The sequence below is a fragment of the Passer montanus genome, unplaced genomic scaffold (assembly GCF_014805655.1).
Source record: "Passer montanus isolate IOZ18808 unplaced genomic scaffold, ASM1480565v1 scaffold19, whole genome shotgun sequence".
NCBI classification, from domain to species: Eukaryota; Metazoa; Chordata; class Aves; order Passeriformes; family Passeridae; genus Passer; species Passer montanus.
In genome coordinates, this window is record NW_024366480.1 from 605,878 (window position 1) to 624,836 (window position 18,959).

At 43.4% G+C, this 18,959-nt stretch overlaps 1 protein-coding gene across 3 annotated transcripts in view; it reads right to left on the reverse strand.

Annotated features, from left to right (window-relative positions):
• Nucleotides 1-18,294, reverse strand: part of RUNX1T1 (RUNX1 partner transcriptional co-repressor 1) — a 115,232-nt gene extending 96,938 nt beyond the window's left edge. The window contains exon 1 of one of the 3 annotated variants that reach the window (XM_039706175.1): nucleotides 17,699-18,294. Coding sequence is in view for 1 of the 3 variants with exons in the window: in XM_039706176.1 (XP_039562110.1) it covers nucleotides 17,699-17,726 (28 nt within the window). In the remaining 2 variants the exon portion in view is untranslated. Of the gene's footprint in view, nucleotides 1-10,529; nucleotides 10,908-17,698 lie in introns of those variants that run through there. The other 2 variants (XM_039706176.1, XM_039706178.1) reach the window with 2 other exon arrangements.
• Nucleotides 18,295-18,959: the final 665 nt, after the last annotated feature.

Below are 18,959 nucleotides of genomic sequence, written 5' to 3' on the forward strand. Positions count from 1 at the left end.
ATGTAATATATAAAAATTCAGTATTTCTGCCGAATAGCATACTCATTTTCCATAGCTGGTAAATGATTCTAAACATCTTACTGTAAAAAAGTTCTTATTTAAAAAAAAAATCTGTCATCCACTTTACAATTAAGACATCACTTCCATTTGCTACTCTTCCTTTGTTTCGGGCCCATGTTCATTTTTTCTGTTTGCCACATTTTCCAAAATGATGGATGCATTTTGCTGTACCCATTCTACACTAATCTCCTTCTTTAAATGTTTTTTGCTTCCTGAATTGTAAACTGCTGCTGTTGTTCGAATGTACATGCAAAACTGTCTAATGTCTGAACTTCAGTGAAAGCAGAATGCCTCAAACAATTTGTAGTCTTACATGAGTGTTATAAAAAAGGATCAACATGTTGTATTACCATGGAAATTTTGAAAAACATACTTTCCCAAACAAATATTACTTTTTCTCAATGGTATGAAGTAATGAAAACCACATGTGTAAATCTGCGATCCGTGCAGTAGTTCAAGCTGCAGCTAATAGAAAATACAGAGAGTGAACTCTGCCATATAAAGGATTCTTGTTACAGAAATATAATGTGAAAACCAGATGCAGACAGAAAACCTTAATCACAGATGGGAATGTAATCACTGGCATACAGAACACTTTTTTGATCAATCTCAACCATATGAGAAATGTATTTATTTTCTAAGGAATGCAATAACTCTAGAGAGTCTTCTATTTGAATTCAGTTAACCTCATATTCACAGTGCTTTTATCTTATATGTGTAGAGAAGGGGGATATAACCCGAGCCAAGACTTTTAGAAGAGCCATTGGCCCTGGCAAATCATGCTTGTATCAGCTTATCTTTCAAGGAATTAATAGGATGTAAAGACTACAAATATCAGGATCAACCTCAAATGAAATGAACCATTATTGCACTTCCTAGTTACTGCCAGAAATCCCTTCATCACCTAAGCACTTCCCCAGTTAAATTTTCCCTTTAATATGCGGTTCTTCAAAAACATAATGCTAAGAGCAAGCATACTGTCACACTGAAGTTTTGTGAATCAGAACTGGAGATGTACAGCAAAGAATCTCTCTCTATAAAAGCTGAAGAGTCATCAGTTCAAAAACAAGTTTACCTGAGGCTTCCTCCTCACTGCTGGAAGTCCCTCCACCCACACAGCCCCCGGGGGTTAGCAGGAAACAAAGGAGCACAGAGCAGGCAGCTATCCAGCTACATCAAGTGTCTAAACTGCCTTCTACCAACTCTACCAAGGCAGGACCAAGCTACTCCTTGGTGAAAAGTCAGTTTTCACTGCTGGTGACATTACTATTACAGTAGTAGTAAATGCATTATGTAAAATAGGGACTGATACCTCAAACTGCAATATATCTTAAAATAAAAAAAAAATAACCACAAGCAAAACCAAAAACCCCAACCTGTACTCGGAAATAAAACTTAAGAAAGAAAAGGCATTCAGATATGAGGCTTCCAGGGTCTTGGGTACCAGCAGTGGCAGTTTTATTTCCCGGCAGCCCCCGACCCCTACTGCACGCACCTCCTGGATGTACCCAGTCTACCCAAGAATACACAGCACTGCCTGACTGTCACACTTCACAACTGAGCTTATTAAGGTAACCTAAAGTTGGTATATATTTATTTTAATAGCATAATTAAGTAACATAAACCACAATGATTTGGTAGCTGTTACACCAAGGTAGAGAGGGAATGACAGAAACCATTTGACAGGCACAGGGTAAGCAGAATCTCCCTCTGTGCTATAGCCTCCAAGTCCATTTGCCATCATTTCATTCTCGGTGCCTGCAGTAAGAGGACACAGTCACTTCAGTATCCTACCTCAAGGCTCCCAGACATAGGCCATCATAGGTGTCCATCAAACTCTGCTGAAGAACCTGTAAAGATGCTTTCTTAACTGAATGCCTGTAATGCTAGGTGAATTTTGAAGTCTGCTACTTGGTTTCTTCCTCTCGTGTTAACAACTACCAAATCATTTGATAAAAAAGCTTTGATTCCAGCAGTGCAACAAAGCAATTTTAAAAGCATCTTGTGTCTTGAGACTCAACTTTAAATTTCTGAGACTGCAGCCCTAATAGATATCGCAGAAGTCAACATTTAACACAAAAGTAATATGGGATGGATATGCTTGTCTTATTTCTAAACAAGCATGCCTAGATTAACAATAAACTTTGGCCAGATACCTATTTTCATCTGTATGTTTTGCATATAGCATCATAATCATGTGTGTGTGTAGAGTGCTAAAAATGGAATGAAATCTTCCAGCTGAAAACAGTTCCACGTGACAAAACAGAGAGGGATCCTGAAAACTCCTGCTTCATGTCATGTGCGAGTGTGTGTGCCTGTGTCTGTTTTTTTTTTTCCCTCTCATCTAATTTCATCTGCGAGAGACTGTCCCTAGAGGACAAGACAAGAGAGAACCAATTATATCCAGCAGTTGGTTTCTCCAAAATGAAGGCATCTGTTCCATGCCAACGACTTCCACACGGAAGAAAAACAGAACTTTGAAGGCATCTGCGTTCATGGTTGACAGTTGCAGATCTTAGGGTCTACTGTAATTGCCCAGCTGCAAACATGATTTGGTTGCTGCTGTTGTCAGCTGATCTCCTTGCACTGAAAAGAAGGGAGCTTAAATAGCAAATAGCTGGATAAAAATCAGATATTCTTCCACAATACTGACACCTTTTCCCTTCTGAAGGAGGTATTTTTCCTGGTACAATGGGTTTGATGGAAGTAAATTGCAAAATGGTTCTTAAACTAACATTTTACAAAATATTCTACTTTAAAATGCTATTCTTTAAATAATGTACCAGTCCAAGCACAATGTGTTCATTATCTACTAGCATTTCAGGCTGGTATTTTCTAAGAGTGATTCAGAAACCAGTGTGATTCACCAACTACATAATCCTGCAGCCCACCTTATTTAGTCAAGTAGTCTCAATAATATCAAGAGTACACCTGAACAGAAGCTCAGTTTTCACCCCAAATGCATATGGCAAATAAACAACTAGTATATTTATTACTTAACTCACACCACTTCCTACATCAGTGAATAATTTCCAAAAGACACTTTATAGAAACATCAGCGGTAATTCAAAATCTGGCTTACAGCACTGGGTGCTACATTTGCAGTGAGATACTCAGCAATGCTGTGCACCCTCACTGCTAAAAAAAATTCAAGCAAGCTGTTAAAAAGAAGCTCATATAAAGTAGCAAGACCCTAACTGATTTTCTAAAGCACAGGACTCAGTGCCATTTAGAGATCCATGACTACTGATGGTGCAGTTGCAACAAAGACAATTAAAACTGGCCTAAGCAGAAAATACAGTGAGATTCTCCATCCTCGACTCACCAGATAAAAGTGGATCATAGTTTCCAGAAATATTTAATGCACCTCTTGAATTTCTGCAGTTTGCTTACCTAGGACTTTTTATTAATATCTTGAAAGAAGGAAAAGAGTACATGATAGGGAAATACTTTTTTTTTAATATAATTCTTTGTTATTCTGCTGGATTCCAGCTGCAATCCCAAACATACTCTGCAGCAACAGCATTCTGCCCTCTCAGGTAGCCACTCAGCTTAAAAAGCTCAGTAAGGATTCCCAGACAGTCTCCCTTGCTTGGCACATACCTCAAATTATTATGAATGCCTGAAGTAGTGAACCTGGGGGGACACAGTAGGCCTGACACTTCCTGACCACTTCTGAATTCCCTCCAGGAAGGACAAGAGTTGGGAGTGAGGACAATTAACAAAGCCACCTGTTTCCTGTGACCTCCTAAGGGGCAGACATGGCCACTGATGACTTGCTCTGGCAATGTCACTGAGGTCCTGCCCATCCTTCTCTTCCCAGAGAAGCTATGGAATAATAAAAACAATCGTGTCCATTAATAGCTCTGTAAGAGATAGTGAAATTTAGGCCTGGACTTAAAAACAAATGAACAAACAAACAAAAAAAAAAGAAAATTAACATTAGAAGCTCCCCAGGTGAAGAGGGTGGGACCAATAAATCCCAGAATGTGGAAGAAAAATTACACATTGATTCCCCCCCTTCTAACTACTGAAGCTGGTATTTACTGTAGCTGTGAAATTCTCTGGAATAAGTCTGGAGCAGGCTTAAACACAATTTAAAACAGATTGTGGGATACACAAGTTGAGAATCCTGGCCCAATGGACTCAATAGAAATCTGCAAGCATTATTATATAAGGAATAGGCTTTTTCTCTCCTTTATATGGAAGTCTTGTCAGTAAGTCTGTGATTTACAATTCAAAAAGAATGCCCTTGCTTTACACTGAGACCTGATCTAGCCCATTTTATTAGGAAGAGATCTAGATCTAAGTCTGAGAACCAACTTTAAAAAAGTATTGTCAAGATCACAGACGTGAGATGGGAGCACAGAAATGTCGAAGGTCCAGCTCCTCAAACTGGCATTTTAACGAAAGAAACACTGTCTTCAGTGAGAACTAGGTATGGGAGTACCATGTAAGATCTGAGCTCCAGTATTTAATTCAATGTTTACAAGCTCTGCTGAACCATGGAGTTGCATTAATTTATCATGGTGCACATGAAATGTGCACAACATTCAGAAACTACCTTGGGCTATTCAGTTCCATAGGATGGTTTCCTTGTCCACCTGTAGCATGCTCTAATACAGGTTGCAGCCTGCTTTTCCAGCATTAAGTGGTTTGCCATCAAGCTTTAAAATAATAAATAGTAGAGTCATGAAACAGGTTTTGCTTAATGGTTCCTGGAACCCAGTGACTTCACTCACTGAAACACTTCCTATAACATTACCCTTAAATACTTTTAGCAATGTCACCATTAAAATAAAATAAAAAATCATCCTGGCAGTACCATCTACTGACAGCACACCCATAGGTGCCATTATTCCCACATTTGTTGGCAGCTTTTTCTGGCACCATTATGCTTTAATGGCTCTGGCAACAAACCCCACCTGGATTTCACTGGAAGCTCCTTTGGAGCACTCTTCCCAAATATCCTTTGCAGCATTCTGTCTCCTCTGTTGCACCCTAATCATTCCATTTTCTGGCAATAGCCTCACCCTCTCACTGTCAAAGCCTGAGCTGGTCTTGGGGAGTTCTCTTCCTGAACTTCTCTAATGCATGTGTGATTCAATGTTAGGATGCATTTTCCAAGAAGATTTCAGGACAATATCTGAGCTGCTCGGGATAGATGTTTACCCACATCCCAGCTTTAAAATTCTTTTTACTACATCCCAATAGCACAATGTGACCAAACCAATGGGACAGTAAAGCACAGGCACAAAACCCTATATAATCTGATGCTTCAGAGAGTTTGTTAAATCTTGTGACTCCCAGAAAGCAGACACCGTTTTAGTTAACATGCTACACAACCTGTCATGGCGACATTCACAACTAACATTCTGATACTGCCATTACCAAAGTAAAAGAAGAAAAAATCAGAAAAGGCATTCAAAAAAATAAGCAATTGTGGGGGGAAAGTGGTGATTTTTTGGGGGCTGAATTGTTAGGTTTTTTTTTTTTCCCCAAGGTATTTAAAATGACACCTGGGCCACAACCAAACAGGGCACCTGTGGGGTCATCAGAAATCAAAAAATGTAGACAGCAGACCTCCAAATAAAAGACGCTACAAAAGAAAAAAGCTAATGGTAATTCCTACTACTTATGCAACCTGCATATTAACATCCAACATGGCAGACACAATAAGCCTCCTAGAGCTCCAAAGGTAACTACAGCCCGGTACAATTTGTAATGGTCATACAACCATTGCCTCAGATGTTTGTCTGAACTCCTGGGCTTTACTCTCTGTAGCAACTTGGCTCTCCATAAATGATACCTACTTTATTACACACCACTGCCTGCCACCATGTGCATATTAATTCCACTCCACTAGGTGGAGTCTTCTGTCTTTCCAGACTGCAACCTAATTTCCAAAAGAACCTATTATCTATCCTCCATGAACCTTGCACATTTACTTTATTATAAGCACCAGAGTATACCTGTCTTGATAAACATAAAAATGAATCAAATGCCTTCCAAAATGATTAAAGAAATCATGAGCTTTCCCATGAGTATCCCAAATCAGCATGTTACAATATGGGATCATGCAGGAATATTGTTGCTATACAGTTCTGTGCAACACAACTGTACTTTAACAGACACTACATTCAAGAAATAATATGAGTATAAAAATATATCCCTTAAATAAGTCAACATATCACACACGCTCAAAAACTACATATAAAAACCCCAAGTTTCAGAACTTCTATTAGATTCTTTTTGTGTATTCTGAAATACATTTGATTACCTAGGATGTCTTCCTTTTCCAGGCATCCCAAAATGTGTTACAGAAAACGAGAGGGAACATTGAAGTATTCACATTTCCATTCACAACCAGTGGAGTTAAATATGGCAACTATTCAACAGGAACAGCAAAACTGTATGCAGCATTTCTGGCAAAGATTAAGAAAACAGAACACTCCCATGAATGTGTTCAGAACATTTAGATAAGAAAATCTGGACACCCTGCATGCAGCTATAATCTTTCTTCTGGGGCTGGGCTCCACCCCAAGCCCTGTGCAAAGCACCAGCAAATCCCACGACCAAAGTAAAAAGCTCCTTGGTTTCAGAGCTCCTCAGGTAGGCAGTCTGTGCTCTCACACACTGCGCCAGAGCGTTTGCTCGGCAGCATGTGCGAGCAGAAAGCCCCACGCAGGCACGGCGCGAACGCCAGGCTCCCCAAGGCTCTCACACGCCCGGGTCAGCCGAGGTAGGGCCGCCCCAGCGCCGCTCCTGCTGCTGGCAGATATCACCAGCTATTTAAGGCTACAGACATTTTGCCCCAATCGGCCATGTTTTCTGTAATATTTACTTCTCGTACATATGTCTATAACTATGTATACATCCCACAGAAGGTGAGGTTTAACAGGGTTAGCTTTGTTGGGGAAAAGAAGGTTTGGAGGAAAGGAAACAACTTTCATGTTGAGAAGATTTGAATCTAGTGACTGTCACGGGATGTAAACACTCTTCTGGGGAGGGAGGCTTTTTGTTATGTTTCAGGAGAGCACAGAGTTTTGGATAAAATCTGTATAAATAATTATCCCTCTGTCATTCAACATAAATTTATGCACATGTGTGCACACAGTTATGCTGGGGAATACAAACTATAAAGTAGACAAGCCACAGACTTCTAGACAACCTACCACAAGCACGGATCTCACACAGAATCCATTCTATATTTAAATTTCAGTTTATTGAATTTTAATTATTTCTGATCTGTAGATCACTTTGAGGAAAATCCCCCCAAGGTCAAAAGTGTACAAATCCAATTGCAAAACCAAACAGAAGCATCAGCAAGGCCCTTCCCCATGCAGACACCTACCAAAAAAATCAGTTCCTGACTACTAGATTAGAATTCAACAGCTAAAACCCATTCTAATATTAAAACCAGGTAATTCGCTATGTTGAAATAAATCAATAAAAGCTCTCATTCTATTCTGCACATTCACTTATGTTACGTACACAGGATTCCACAGATGTAACAGTAAATTATCCCCTCTTCATTTAGATCCTTATTTATAAAATTAACAAACATATTTTCCATTAAGTTATTGTTGGGTTTTTTTGTTGGTGTTTTTTTTTTTTAATTAAAAAACAATAGTGTTATGTTCTCCAGAGATGCTTATGATAGAAAATTTATGCTCTACCAATACTATGCTTTCCAAGTCATAGAACTGACTTGGAACAGCAGCTCCACAACCGTGAATATTTTTGTATATATGCATTCAAATATGACTCCATCATTTCATTTACCGTGGAAAAAGTTACTCTAAAATTCCCATTAACTAAAATGTCCTTGATGAGCCTAAACTTAAGATTTGCAAGTATATCAGGAATGAAACAAGCCAAAGAATGTTGTGTCATATACTGAACATCCTTTACATTGCTCAAGGTCCTCGGCAGTAAGTAAAGCTGTACTGCTGCAATGGGGAAACAGCCACGTGTCATTTTAAGATACAATCATAGTTTATTAATAAAATTATTTTGAAAATATGAGTTAAATCCTTCAACCAACATAGTGGCATTCAGCTATCCAGTGTCATTTTTCCAGTTCAAATAGATATGGTCCTAATTGCATAATGCCATTTTATCTGCTGAAGATAAAAGTGCCGATAAACAAAAATGCACATTAGGCAGGAGATTTTTCAGAATAGATTTTTTTTTTTCAAATAACCCACTTGCATTAACAAAAGATTGCAATGGCTTCCAAATTATAGGGTGTTATTTTTAGTGGAAGTAGTTCAATATTCATATTGGAGCAGATGTAGCAGTTTAACAAAACAGCTCTTCAAATCCTGCACAAATTGAAAACAGGAAAACTGATTGCATTTTCTCTTATCACTTTCCTTTTCTGAATTGACACTTTTGGCCTTCTGAAAATTTACACATGGCTTTCATCTCAACAGCACCTGCTGATCAAACAGAAACCTAACATTTTCAGGAAAATGGTATAAAGGACTAGTTTTCTTTTTACCATCTTAAAGGGCATCAGCAGTCCACTTGATGGCAACAATTGCTGAGTAGATGGCACACAAATACATTTTATATTTTCAGTCCACTTACTTTTAAAAATTAGTTAAATCGTAACAGCTCCTCTGTATTTGCTCTTTGTCTGCCTTAAATTAATTTCAGTCTCTATCTCTGCGTTACCCTGATGAGTTTCATTCTACAGTCAGCTAGATTTTAAAGATGATGTGAAAGCCTCTGAAATAATAAACACATTGCATGCTCTGCAGACAGGGGTCTTCTTTATATACGCATTTATATGCAATCATATAAACTGATATATACAATTATGCATTCATGTGCACATACTGCACAGACATTGCTTTTTATGGTGCTTATAGCAAGGAAAAAATGTGTGTGTGTACGTATGTGTATAGATATACATATATGCATGTATGTTTCATTCCGCTATATTCTCACTGCATTGAATTCCCCCAAGTTGGAACATGTTGAGGGGAGAGAAATTCAAAGGACATTTGTTTATTTCAAAGTTGTTCTTTGTTTCCTTTGCAGTCTTCAGACTGGAAGAAGGTCTAGCAGATGCTCTAGAACTTGAGCATCAAGACTGGGTTGAGATGCTGCCATTGGTGAAGATGGCGAGCATGCAAACAGCACAACCAGAAATCCTTGGGCTCCTGCAAAAGTTAAAGGTATCAAGTCATGTATATAAAAAATGACACATAAGTGCCTTGTTATCCCGTCTGCTTCTAAGCCTGTAAACTCTGAAGTGCAGCAGCAGGTAACAAGGACCATCTTCCTTTGTACATAATTCTAGGTGTAATTAAAGATACTCCTGAAACCTGCTATGTGTCAGCTTCTTAACTGATAGGGCCCTCACCCCCCTGAAGTACTCTGCTGCCATCCATTACCATTCTGCTTCAGTGATAAGGTAACCTGAAGGCAGAGATGACATACAGTAATATATGTGCCACTCCAGACAGTTGGTTCATGAATTTCAGTGTTTCATCATGCTCACTGAGGCAATCGCAAACCTGAAATGTCAATATGTTCAGTCAATGGAAGTAAAATAATGGGGCTCTATTGTCTTACCCTATCGATCTGCTGCTGTCAACAAGAATACATGCCCCCCTGGCTTTAAACAAATTTTAATTAGGCTTTTAGTTACCAGATCATATCTATATATCTATCTGTGCAAACACTTGACAACGTGAAACGGCAGTATAAATATTTCAAACTTTTAAATATAAAGGTAATTGTTTAATGTTGGTTTAAGATATGACCCCTGATGAAGCCGTTTGCTAAACCAGCGTGCGTGCACACACTGAGCATGCAATTCATTTTAATCTGGAAGAGAACTCAAAAAGCACCACCAGAAGTCCATCCCAAACAACAAAAAAGAAAGAGCAAAGAGGCCACTTTTCTTGAAGTCCGGTGTCATCCTCTGCAGGGATTTTGGAAGTTAGGAGCCTTCACTGAAACTACCCCAGGAGTGAGCGGTGGGTGCCGGGCATGACAGGCCGGGGCTGTCACCTCCCCTCGGCCCCGCTGCCACCCCAGGCCGGGGCTCCTTCACCCCGTCCCGCCAGACACACAGACATGGCACTCTCTGCTTCTCTGGGCTGTGTTTAAAGTGGGGTCCCTCAGTCACCACCTTTGTTCTGCGGCCACCTTCTCCCTCCCCGCGGCCAGCCCGGCAGGCGAGCCCCTCTCCGCTCCCCTCGGAGCTGCCCGGGGGCGGGGGGAGGCAGCACAACAAAAGGCAGATCCCGTCTCCCCGCCGGCTAATCTCTGCCCGTAAATCCCCCGCCCGCTCCAGGGGGAGATAATAAGTGGTTACATCTTCACTTCTCCCCGCGCCTATCGACTTGTGCAGCGCCGAGGGAGCCGGGCCGGGCCGGGCGGCGTGAGGCGGCGAGGGGTGTCCCCCCGCCCGCCTCTCCGCCTCTCCCGCCCGCGGGTGGAGATTTTACCTTCCGGCGGCGGGAGGGACGAGGAGGCGCCGGCGCGGCCCGAGCTTTGTGCGCCTCACGCGCCTCGCGGCTTATCTGCGGCGCAAGGACGGAGCATCGCGGCTCCGCGGCCCCGCCGGCGAGGGGCGATTATGGTATCAGCGCGGCCCAGATGGCGGCCGGAGGATGTGCGAGGCAGCGGGGCCGGGAGCGGGGCTGGAGCCGGCCCGGGGTCCCCGGGGAGGCCGCGCCCGGCATGAGGAGAGGCGCCACCTCCGCGCCGCCCACCGGGGGAGAAGGCGGCGGTGCCCAGGTCTGCGTGTGCCTGCCCTCCGGCCGGCGGCCGGCCCGGCTCCGGCCCTGGAAGTTGCCCAACACCTCTCCGGGATAAGGACCCTGCCAGGGGTGGCGCAGCGCTGACTCCCCAAGGCTCCTCTACCGGTCGCCGCCACCCCCACTAAGGCGATCTGTGACTGCCCCAGCCCGGCTCTCCTTTCACAGGCCATACCTACTGCTGCAGCCCGGCTCCCCCCTCACAGAGCATGCCGGCATCCCGCACGGAGCACGGCGGCCGCTGGCCCAGAACAGTCACACGCTGTACCCGCTCCCAGTCTGGCCAAGCCTAACCCAGGCTGCTCATTGTCACCGTTGGCATTAGAGCCTGAACAGCACTGCTGCTGCAAAGTGGTGGCATCATTCACCAGAGGATGAGCAATAAGGAGAAGTGGGTCCCTACACTTCACAACTCAGGTTCTGTGAAAACTGAGGGGCTGTTTTGTCGGGATTCATCAAAGAGCACAGGGGGCATGGAAAAGGGAGACAGCAAAGCGTCCTGGCCTGCCTACCATAAGCACAGCCAGCCAGCCCCATAGCTATGCCAGCACCAGGCACTCTATGTGCTCGGGTTTTAAAGTTTCTAAAATGTTTCTCCCCGGGAATCAACACTTATTTGTTAGGAAACGCATCTCCATTGCACGTCGGCCGAGGAACACCGCGAAGGAGGGAGGAGGACAATGACAGCATGCTGAAGTGAGACTGGCATTGTTCACTGCAAAACTCCTTCCAAAATCACCAGTCCAAGATAGCAGTTTATTCCACAAGAAAAGGAATAAAGGGAATTTGACACATAATACAAAGTGAAAACCAGAACCTAGATGGGGGAAGGGCATGTGTGTGAAAATCGTGTCACTGCAATGAATGTCAGATAAAAAAGGGGTCTGTCACAAATCCTCCACTAATCCAATAATGTGAAAACCTCTTGGTATCACTGAGACATAGCACAAGGTATTTTTTTTTTTAATTTTTCATAAACCACTCTATATGTTTAGCCTTGGAAAGACAGCAATTGGCCAAATGTTCCTATCACAAAACCAGGAGCTTGATTTTTTTCAGTGAAGGCAAACTGATTTTTACATGTCAAATTTACTATGCATTCCTCAGCCAGTATTTTTACCCTGAAGAAGGGCCACTTCTCCCTCAACTTCCTCCAGTTGTCAGTTGCGTGACAACCATATTTAGAGGTAATCAGACAGGTCATATTACAAAAGTTAGTCAACTTGTTTGAAACCTTAGCTCCTAAACTTAATGGCACGTTCTACGCATTTCTAAAGAAAAGTGACTTATTAATTCAACCTGCAAGGTAATACAGATTTCTTTCTGCATACGTTATTTCAAACTATTATACACAAATTAGAGACTGCTCTTTTTGGTATTTCTGTTACAGAGCTTTTCCTCGAAATACATACATATCATACCATGATTTAGGAACTAATTTAGGATCTGCCAGATTCTCATCTTGCAGGGCCACCATGTGCATCTTATGTCTATGTTGACCATACTTTTATTACTTAAATCACAGAACTAAAAAAAAAACCCTAATCCAGGGTCCTTCCTAATGTAAGCAGTTTGCTGTGAAAACACGTTTAAAAATAAAACAATGTGTATTAATAAAATAAATACAATCAGAATACAAATGTGTAACAGAAGTGGCGTTCCATAAGCACAGCTGTCTCAAAGTCCAAGCTGCAGGCTAGAAATCTTAATTTCAACTGACTCTCTTGTAATAATGGGTTACCTTCCTCTAAAGCGGAAAGTCCATCTGCCCCAGGCAGATAAGTTTTGAAGCATTAAAATAGATAAAAATCTAACATTTTCTTTCTTGCATTGAATATGTGAATTCTACTGTGCTATAATGTGAGAATTCCAACATATGACTATTATGGCATAATATCTCATAGCTCAGCTTGTCATTACCTCACTTGTAATTCTTATGTTAATTATGTTCATAATTACTATAAACAGATGTGGTAGAAATTCATGTGACCTTTTACTTCAGAATGCATTTCTCTCTCTTTCCACTTTTTTTTAATAACGTAGGTTAAACCAGAGGAAACTATTTCTGACACACTCCGCATGTATATGTGTACATATTTAACATGAAACCATTTCTGCCTCATATTTCAGGCAAAGGACCACCTACATGCCAGTACATTGACATGAAAGTGATGATAACTGAAAAGTCTACTCTGAAACATACCCCTAAATAACTGTGCCTACAGTGAACCTTTTTGATTAAGCCTAGCTACAGACATCACTGAAGCCTAGGACTTAAATGGAGCACTGCATTTTTATTCAGGACCTTTGTTAATGCAGCAGTATCCTGCTTTACAACTACAAGTACATAACAGCCATACAGCAATTTATTTTACTCACAGACAAACCATCACCGTCTGTACACAAAACACATTTACAATAAAATCACCATGGATTTCATTAAGAGAAAGGCTACTCGAATTTCATTTCTTTGGACCTAATCTATAATTAGTGCGGACAGACAGGTGCAAACCCTTCTCCTCCACAGATGGTTACTGGAAATGGGGCAAAATAGCTCCTTCTGTTTAAACAACACACAGATAACCTGCTCTGCTCTTATCACTTACAATTACCTCCATTATACTGAACTAATGTTTACTTTAATAAAATGTCCACTGTTGTCTAAACGTCATTTGGAAACTTTCATATCAATGGCAGAAAAAAAAAAATGAAGATGGAAGTCTACGTCTTTCAGATGAAAATTTGGAGGGGAGGAAACAAAACAAAAAGCTTTTAAAGAACAGGATAGAACAGACTTTGATTTTATGTCTGCTGTTCATTTTTCTTTATCCACAAACCCCACAGTCTGCTACTTCCTGATATATTGGTGCTGCCTTATATTAAACTAATAAAGTTTATAGTAAGAACAGGATAACTGCATTTTAAAAGCAGGTCTTTAAAAAGGAACATCTATGTGGGAAACCAAGACCCATTGCCTTAAAAGTTCCGTTTTTAAACCAACTGTTTTAGATCTCTGATATGAAACATCACGAAGACAATGTAACCTGGAAGACAATGTTTTAAGGATTTACACTCTCATTACTACTAAATTCAGTGTCAGTTTCAACTTTTTAAATGTTATAGGTTGTTTTAAAGGCTGTATGAAAAAGAGCAGGCTGTTACTAACTACATGGATCAAGGTTTTTTAATGTATTCAGATTAAAACAATTATCTTTTCACATTTTTTTAGCCAAGCCATGAGAAATGGCCCCATCAGAACACCAAATTCTCAGCTATTAAGTCTTCTTGATCTCTGCATGACAACTTAAGTTTCTACAGAACAAAGAACAAGACCTTCTCCTCCAGCCCCCAATCTAAAAAATCTGAAGCTCCTGCAATAGCAACATACTGATATCCTTATTCAATTAGCTAAAGATTTAACAGTAATGGACTGTGGCAAGTGGATTTGAAAGTTGAAAATGACAATTGCAAGCCCTTTCTCCCATCACCCCCAATGCAAACACTGCAGATGCCTATTTCACCCAAAGCGTCTGGCAATGAGGAGTTTGCAGTCTGCACAGTACCTCAGTGAGGCGAGCTTCACATTCAACGCCTGTCATCTGAAGTTCATTTCAGAGAAGTGAGAAACAGGATTTGACAGGGAAGAATGTCCTGAACTGACTATCCGCTGACCAGCACTCCAGGTGGAGCTATTTTTCTCCCCCATTATTCCAAAAACAATAGTCCCAGTATAAAACTCCATGTGCACACAGGCATACATAGTGTTAAGCGTACACAGATGAGAGATACCGTGTGATGTTTTACTGGTCCATTATTTAGGCACGAAACAAGTTAACGTTAAGGTGGTCAAAAATGGTAGAAGGCAGTGTTTTACTTAAAAAGATTTTGGAAACTATTTAAAAGCTCAAAGCCTTTGAAGAAAAACAACTTGTGCAGCAGTTGCCAGGAAGCAGTGACCTAACACTGCTGTCTGCATTCCATTACAAACAGAATGGTTCTTGTCTCCCTACAGCATGCTCATGGCTCAAGAACCCAGCCGCTCTGCAAGCACAGGACAGAAAGAAGTCCTGCTATCATCTCTTGTACCCCTCGCCTGGCTCCAGCTTGCCAGAGGCACAAACGGATTTAGGGGTCTGTTGGATTTTTGGTGGAGTTTGGTGTTTTCTTGCACTTGATGCATGATTCTCATGACAGCGAAGGAAAATGGCTCATTAATTGAAAATAGTAGCAATTATACTGAATGCTCAGAAACTGACCTTAAGAAAGTTATCAATTATCAAACATAGTTATCGTAAGTTCCTAATTGAAAACCTTTACAGCAAATCTGCAGTGAATCTCACACCTAACAAAGCCTTTGCCAACTTCATATTTTCACAGACTGTATAGTTATGAATGAGCCATACTCATGTCTTTTCCTATTATCTTCCTATTGAAGGGGAGCCACAGAAACACCTAGTGCTAAAACCAGAATGCATAAACAAGATGGAGTAACTTTTTTACCATTCAGCCGAGCTGAAGGAAATTCCCTGATCATATTGAATTTCCTAAGGAAATCAGCCCAGAATAAACTGAATGAGGTTTTCAGACTTCCCATGAAAAGGTCAAGCATCAGCTTTAACAACCATTAGAAACCAGTTTCAATCTTCTCGGCTATCCAGATTCACTAAGCCGTTAACAGAAAAGCGGAACAGAAAACCTGGACAATAGAATTCAACTCTAAAAACGTCTTTCACATCTTGCCTCAAACTGCAGTTAACAAAGTTGCTTATTTAAACTTTCCATTGCATCTGTCAGGATGCAGAAATTGAGACGGAAATGTAAGGCTTCAAGGGTGTAGTTAAATAAATTATACTCACCCTTAGCCCTAACATATTGTGTTTACAAGTACAATAATTATGTTTCTAGTTACATGTCAATGGAAGATATTTTCTAAGTCCTTCAAAAAGCATGCAAGCATTACTGTAAGTAGGAAATAAGTCAAAACAGATTAGTAGACCAAAAATGGGGAGGGGAAAAAAAAATACTGCTTTGGTCAGCAACTCGGACCACCATCAGGGGATAAATCAATTTGCAGCAGCTGTGGACAGCCATTTAAGTCTGAGGCCTGAACAGATTAATTAGGAGAAGCGATGTTAAAAGTTAAAGGGGTCAGCGTTACATTAAGCACAGGAGTGCTTGCTGGAGCAAACGCTTGGCTGTACATACCAAGACTCACAAGACATTCTTCTAGTTAGCCAGGGCTACGCCAGCAGCCAAGCATTTGGCACTTGCTGCTTTCCCAGAGACAGCACGGCAGCTCCCGCAGGCTGATTTTAAGAGGCATAGACCCGTTCTTGCCCAGCCCTTGCCGCGCCGTGCCGTGCCCTCACCGCGTTCAGCATTGCCCGCACAGGCGGGCGCGCAGCCGTGCACAGCGCACCTTGGGGCCGCCCTGGCGAGCCAAGGCAGGCGCTTCCCGCCCGGCTGCGACTGTCCCTGGAAAACTTAGGCAGCTCTTTCGCTCAGACTTGCTGCGGACTGAGCAGATCGCAGCCCGCTCCCGAGCTATCTGCGGGGCGGGAGCTGCCGGCTCCCGAGCGTCACGGCCGGGCGGCTGCGACAGACGGATCCTCTCCGTGCCGTGATTTAGGGCACGGCAGAGGCAGGAGGGGATGGCGGGCAGAGCCTGCTGCGGATCGGAAGATGGAGGGCCGCTCTCCCAGAGAAACCCGAGCGGCTTCGAGGCGTCTGTTCCCCAGAGCGGCGATGCCGGAGAGCCCCCGGCTGCGGTCGGGCAGGGCGGTCCCGCCGCGCCCGGCTCCGGCTGCAGCCTGGGGGGCAGGAGGGGGAGGCTGCTTCGACTCCCCATACCCTCGCCCTTCCTCCTTTAAACTTATCAGTGAACTGAAGGAAGCAACATTTTAGCTCCTGCTTGGAGCATAAGCGATTTAAGAGCTACGTCCGATTAGTTACTTTCGGTTTCTCTCTAACATCTAGGGAAGCAGAGTACAAGAGCGACAGCTAGTTCCCTATAAATTAACTCTGAAACGGAGTCACGGGTGCTCCTGCTAGGGTGGCAAATCCTTCCCTGCACGAAAGCAAATTTCTCAACTTTGGCACTAACAAAAGGACTCGAACTCCGCAAAAGTCAAATGCTTTTCTAAATGACCGAGAATGTGGTTTTCATCCTTCCAATCTCCCTTATCAATGGTCTGTTGCAAATTTATAGAATCGAACCCTTCAGCACAGCCAGAGGAGATGACAGTTACATTGTATGGCAGTTTTGGAAATGCAATCCCTAACGTTATACTGTCGTTTTAGGGAACAAGCTGTTTGCAAGACTGCGGTGCAGCTAAAGGAGACGTGCACCGCCTAAAATATTTATTTCAAAATAGTCCGAAAAGATGCTGTTAGTGCTGCACAAACCTATTATTTCAGTGAAACAACAAGCGAAACAAAACAATCCCTTCAGAAATATTTCAGCCACTCCAATTCACACTGGCCAGCGCTAGAGCCTGGAGAGAGGGGAGGCAGGAAGGAAAAAGGCAAGTCCTAAATCCAGACAGAAATCGGACGCTTTGTTATAATATATGCCTGGGAGGGTTATTTTCTGCCAAAACTGGGTTATTTGGTTTCCGAGCTCTTGAGCAGTATCCGGGGTGCTAGTTTGTAAGCCGGGGACAGAGCATGTGAGGCTGCATGCAGCGCTAACCTGGCCCGGGCACAGCAGCAGCCCCGGTCTGCCTGGGTTAGTTACAGCCACGGGAGCCCCTCAGAGCCCGGGGAGCCCTGCGGGAGAGCAGAAAGGGAAAGAAAAGGGACTCGGGCTCCCCCCGCCCCGGCGCGCCCTGCCCAGCCCTGCCCGCGCCCGTACTCACACTGCAGAGGACCGGAGATGCCCACCATTCGCCACGGGCTGCGAGCTGCAAATAAAAGTTCCCGTCCTGCTCGGGGGAGAGACGGCAGCCCAGGCTGCTGGAGGGGCGAGGGGGTGGGAAAGGGGAGAGCAGCGCCGCGCGGCTTCCCTTCCCAGTCCAGATGATCCACGTCCACAAAAGTCAAAACGAGCTGAGGAGAAACTCCAGCTGCTCTTCCCCCCCCCCCCCCCCCCCCCCCTCCCCCTTTTTTTTTTTTTTTTTTTCCTTAAAGGAGGATCAGCTCGAGAGAGACTACTGGTTCCACGGGAAAGGACAAGAACCAAAAATAAAGCAAAGTCTCCAAGTCGAGATAGTTAATGCCCAGGTCCTTCTCCTTGCTGCCGCCGCCGCTTCAGACAAACGTGATGTGGAGCGCAGGGAGCGGCCGCTGTCAGTGGCGGGGTCTCTGCCTGTCCCTGCGCAGCCGACGCATAGCTGAGCCCGCGGCGAAGCCGAGCCGAGCCGAGCCGGGGGTGCTGTGCTGTGCCGTGCCGTGCCGAGCCGAGCCGAGCCCGCCCGAGGCTGCGCCGCCGCCGCCGCCGCTCCGCTGCGCCCGGCTCCCGCTAGCAGGCAGCGCGCGAGGCAGGCAGCATACTGCCGGCAGCCGGGCCGGCCCCGCTACCCAGGTGCAGGGGGGGAGGGCTTAAAGCAGTGGGAGGTGATAGAGGTAGGAGACATCTGTGTCGTGAAGAGGTTAGTGGGGGTCAAGTATATGTTAACAATAGGCGAGCGTGGTCCCTCTCGGGCAGCCTGCCTACTCTTTCTTTCTCTCGCTCGCTTTTACTGGGTGGACATCTAACTTGCTCCCTAATGATGCCTCCCCGGCTTTAAGAGTCCAGACTGCCCTGCAGTAACCCAAGACAAACACTTTCTCTAGCCATCTGGAGAGCTCCTGGCTGCTCTGCCTGTGTCTCATCACTGTGTGAAGAGACAGCAGTGCTAGAAATCAAGCCACTCTCAGATCTACTCTCTAATCCCCTTCTGTTAGCTGATTTCCAGTCAGACTGTTTGCTTTTGCATTAGATAATAGCCTTAGAGAAAACAATTATCATTTTCTTTTTTCCTTTGTTTTTTCCTTTTTCTAAAGTACAGTATCGAGGAAGTCCTCCCTCTCTTATTTTAAAAGAAATTTATAGTCTTTCATGGCTTGAAGAACCCAGATGCAATTTCACACTTTCCTGGAAGGGGATTCTGGATTCTTCTGAAAGCAACGACATGATCA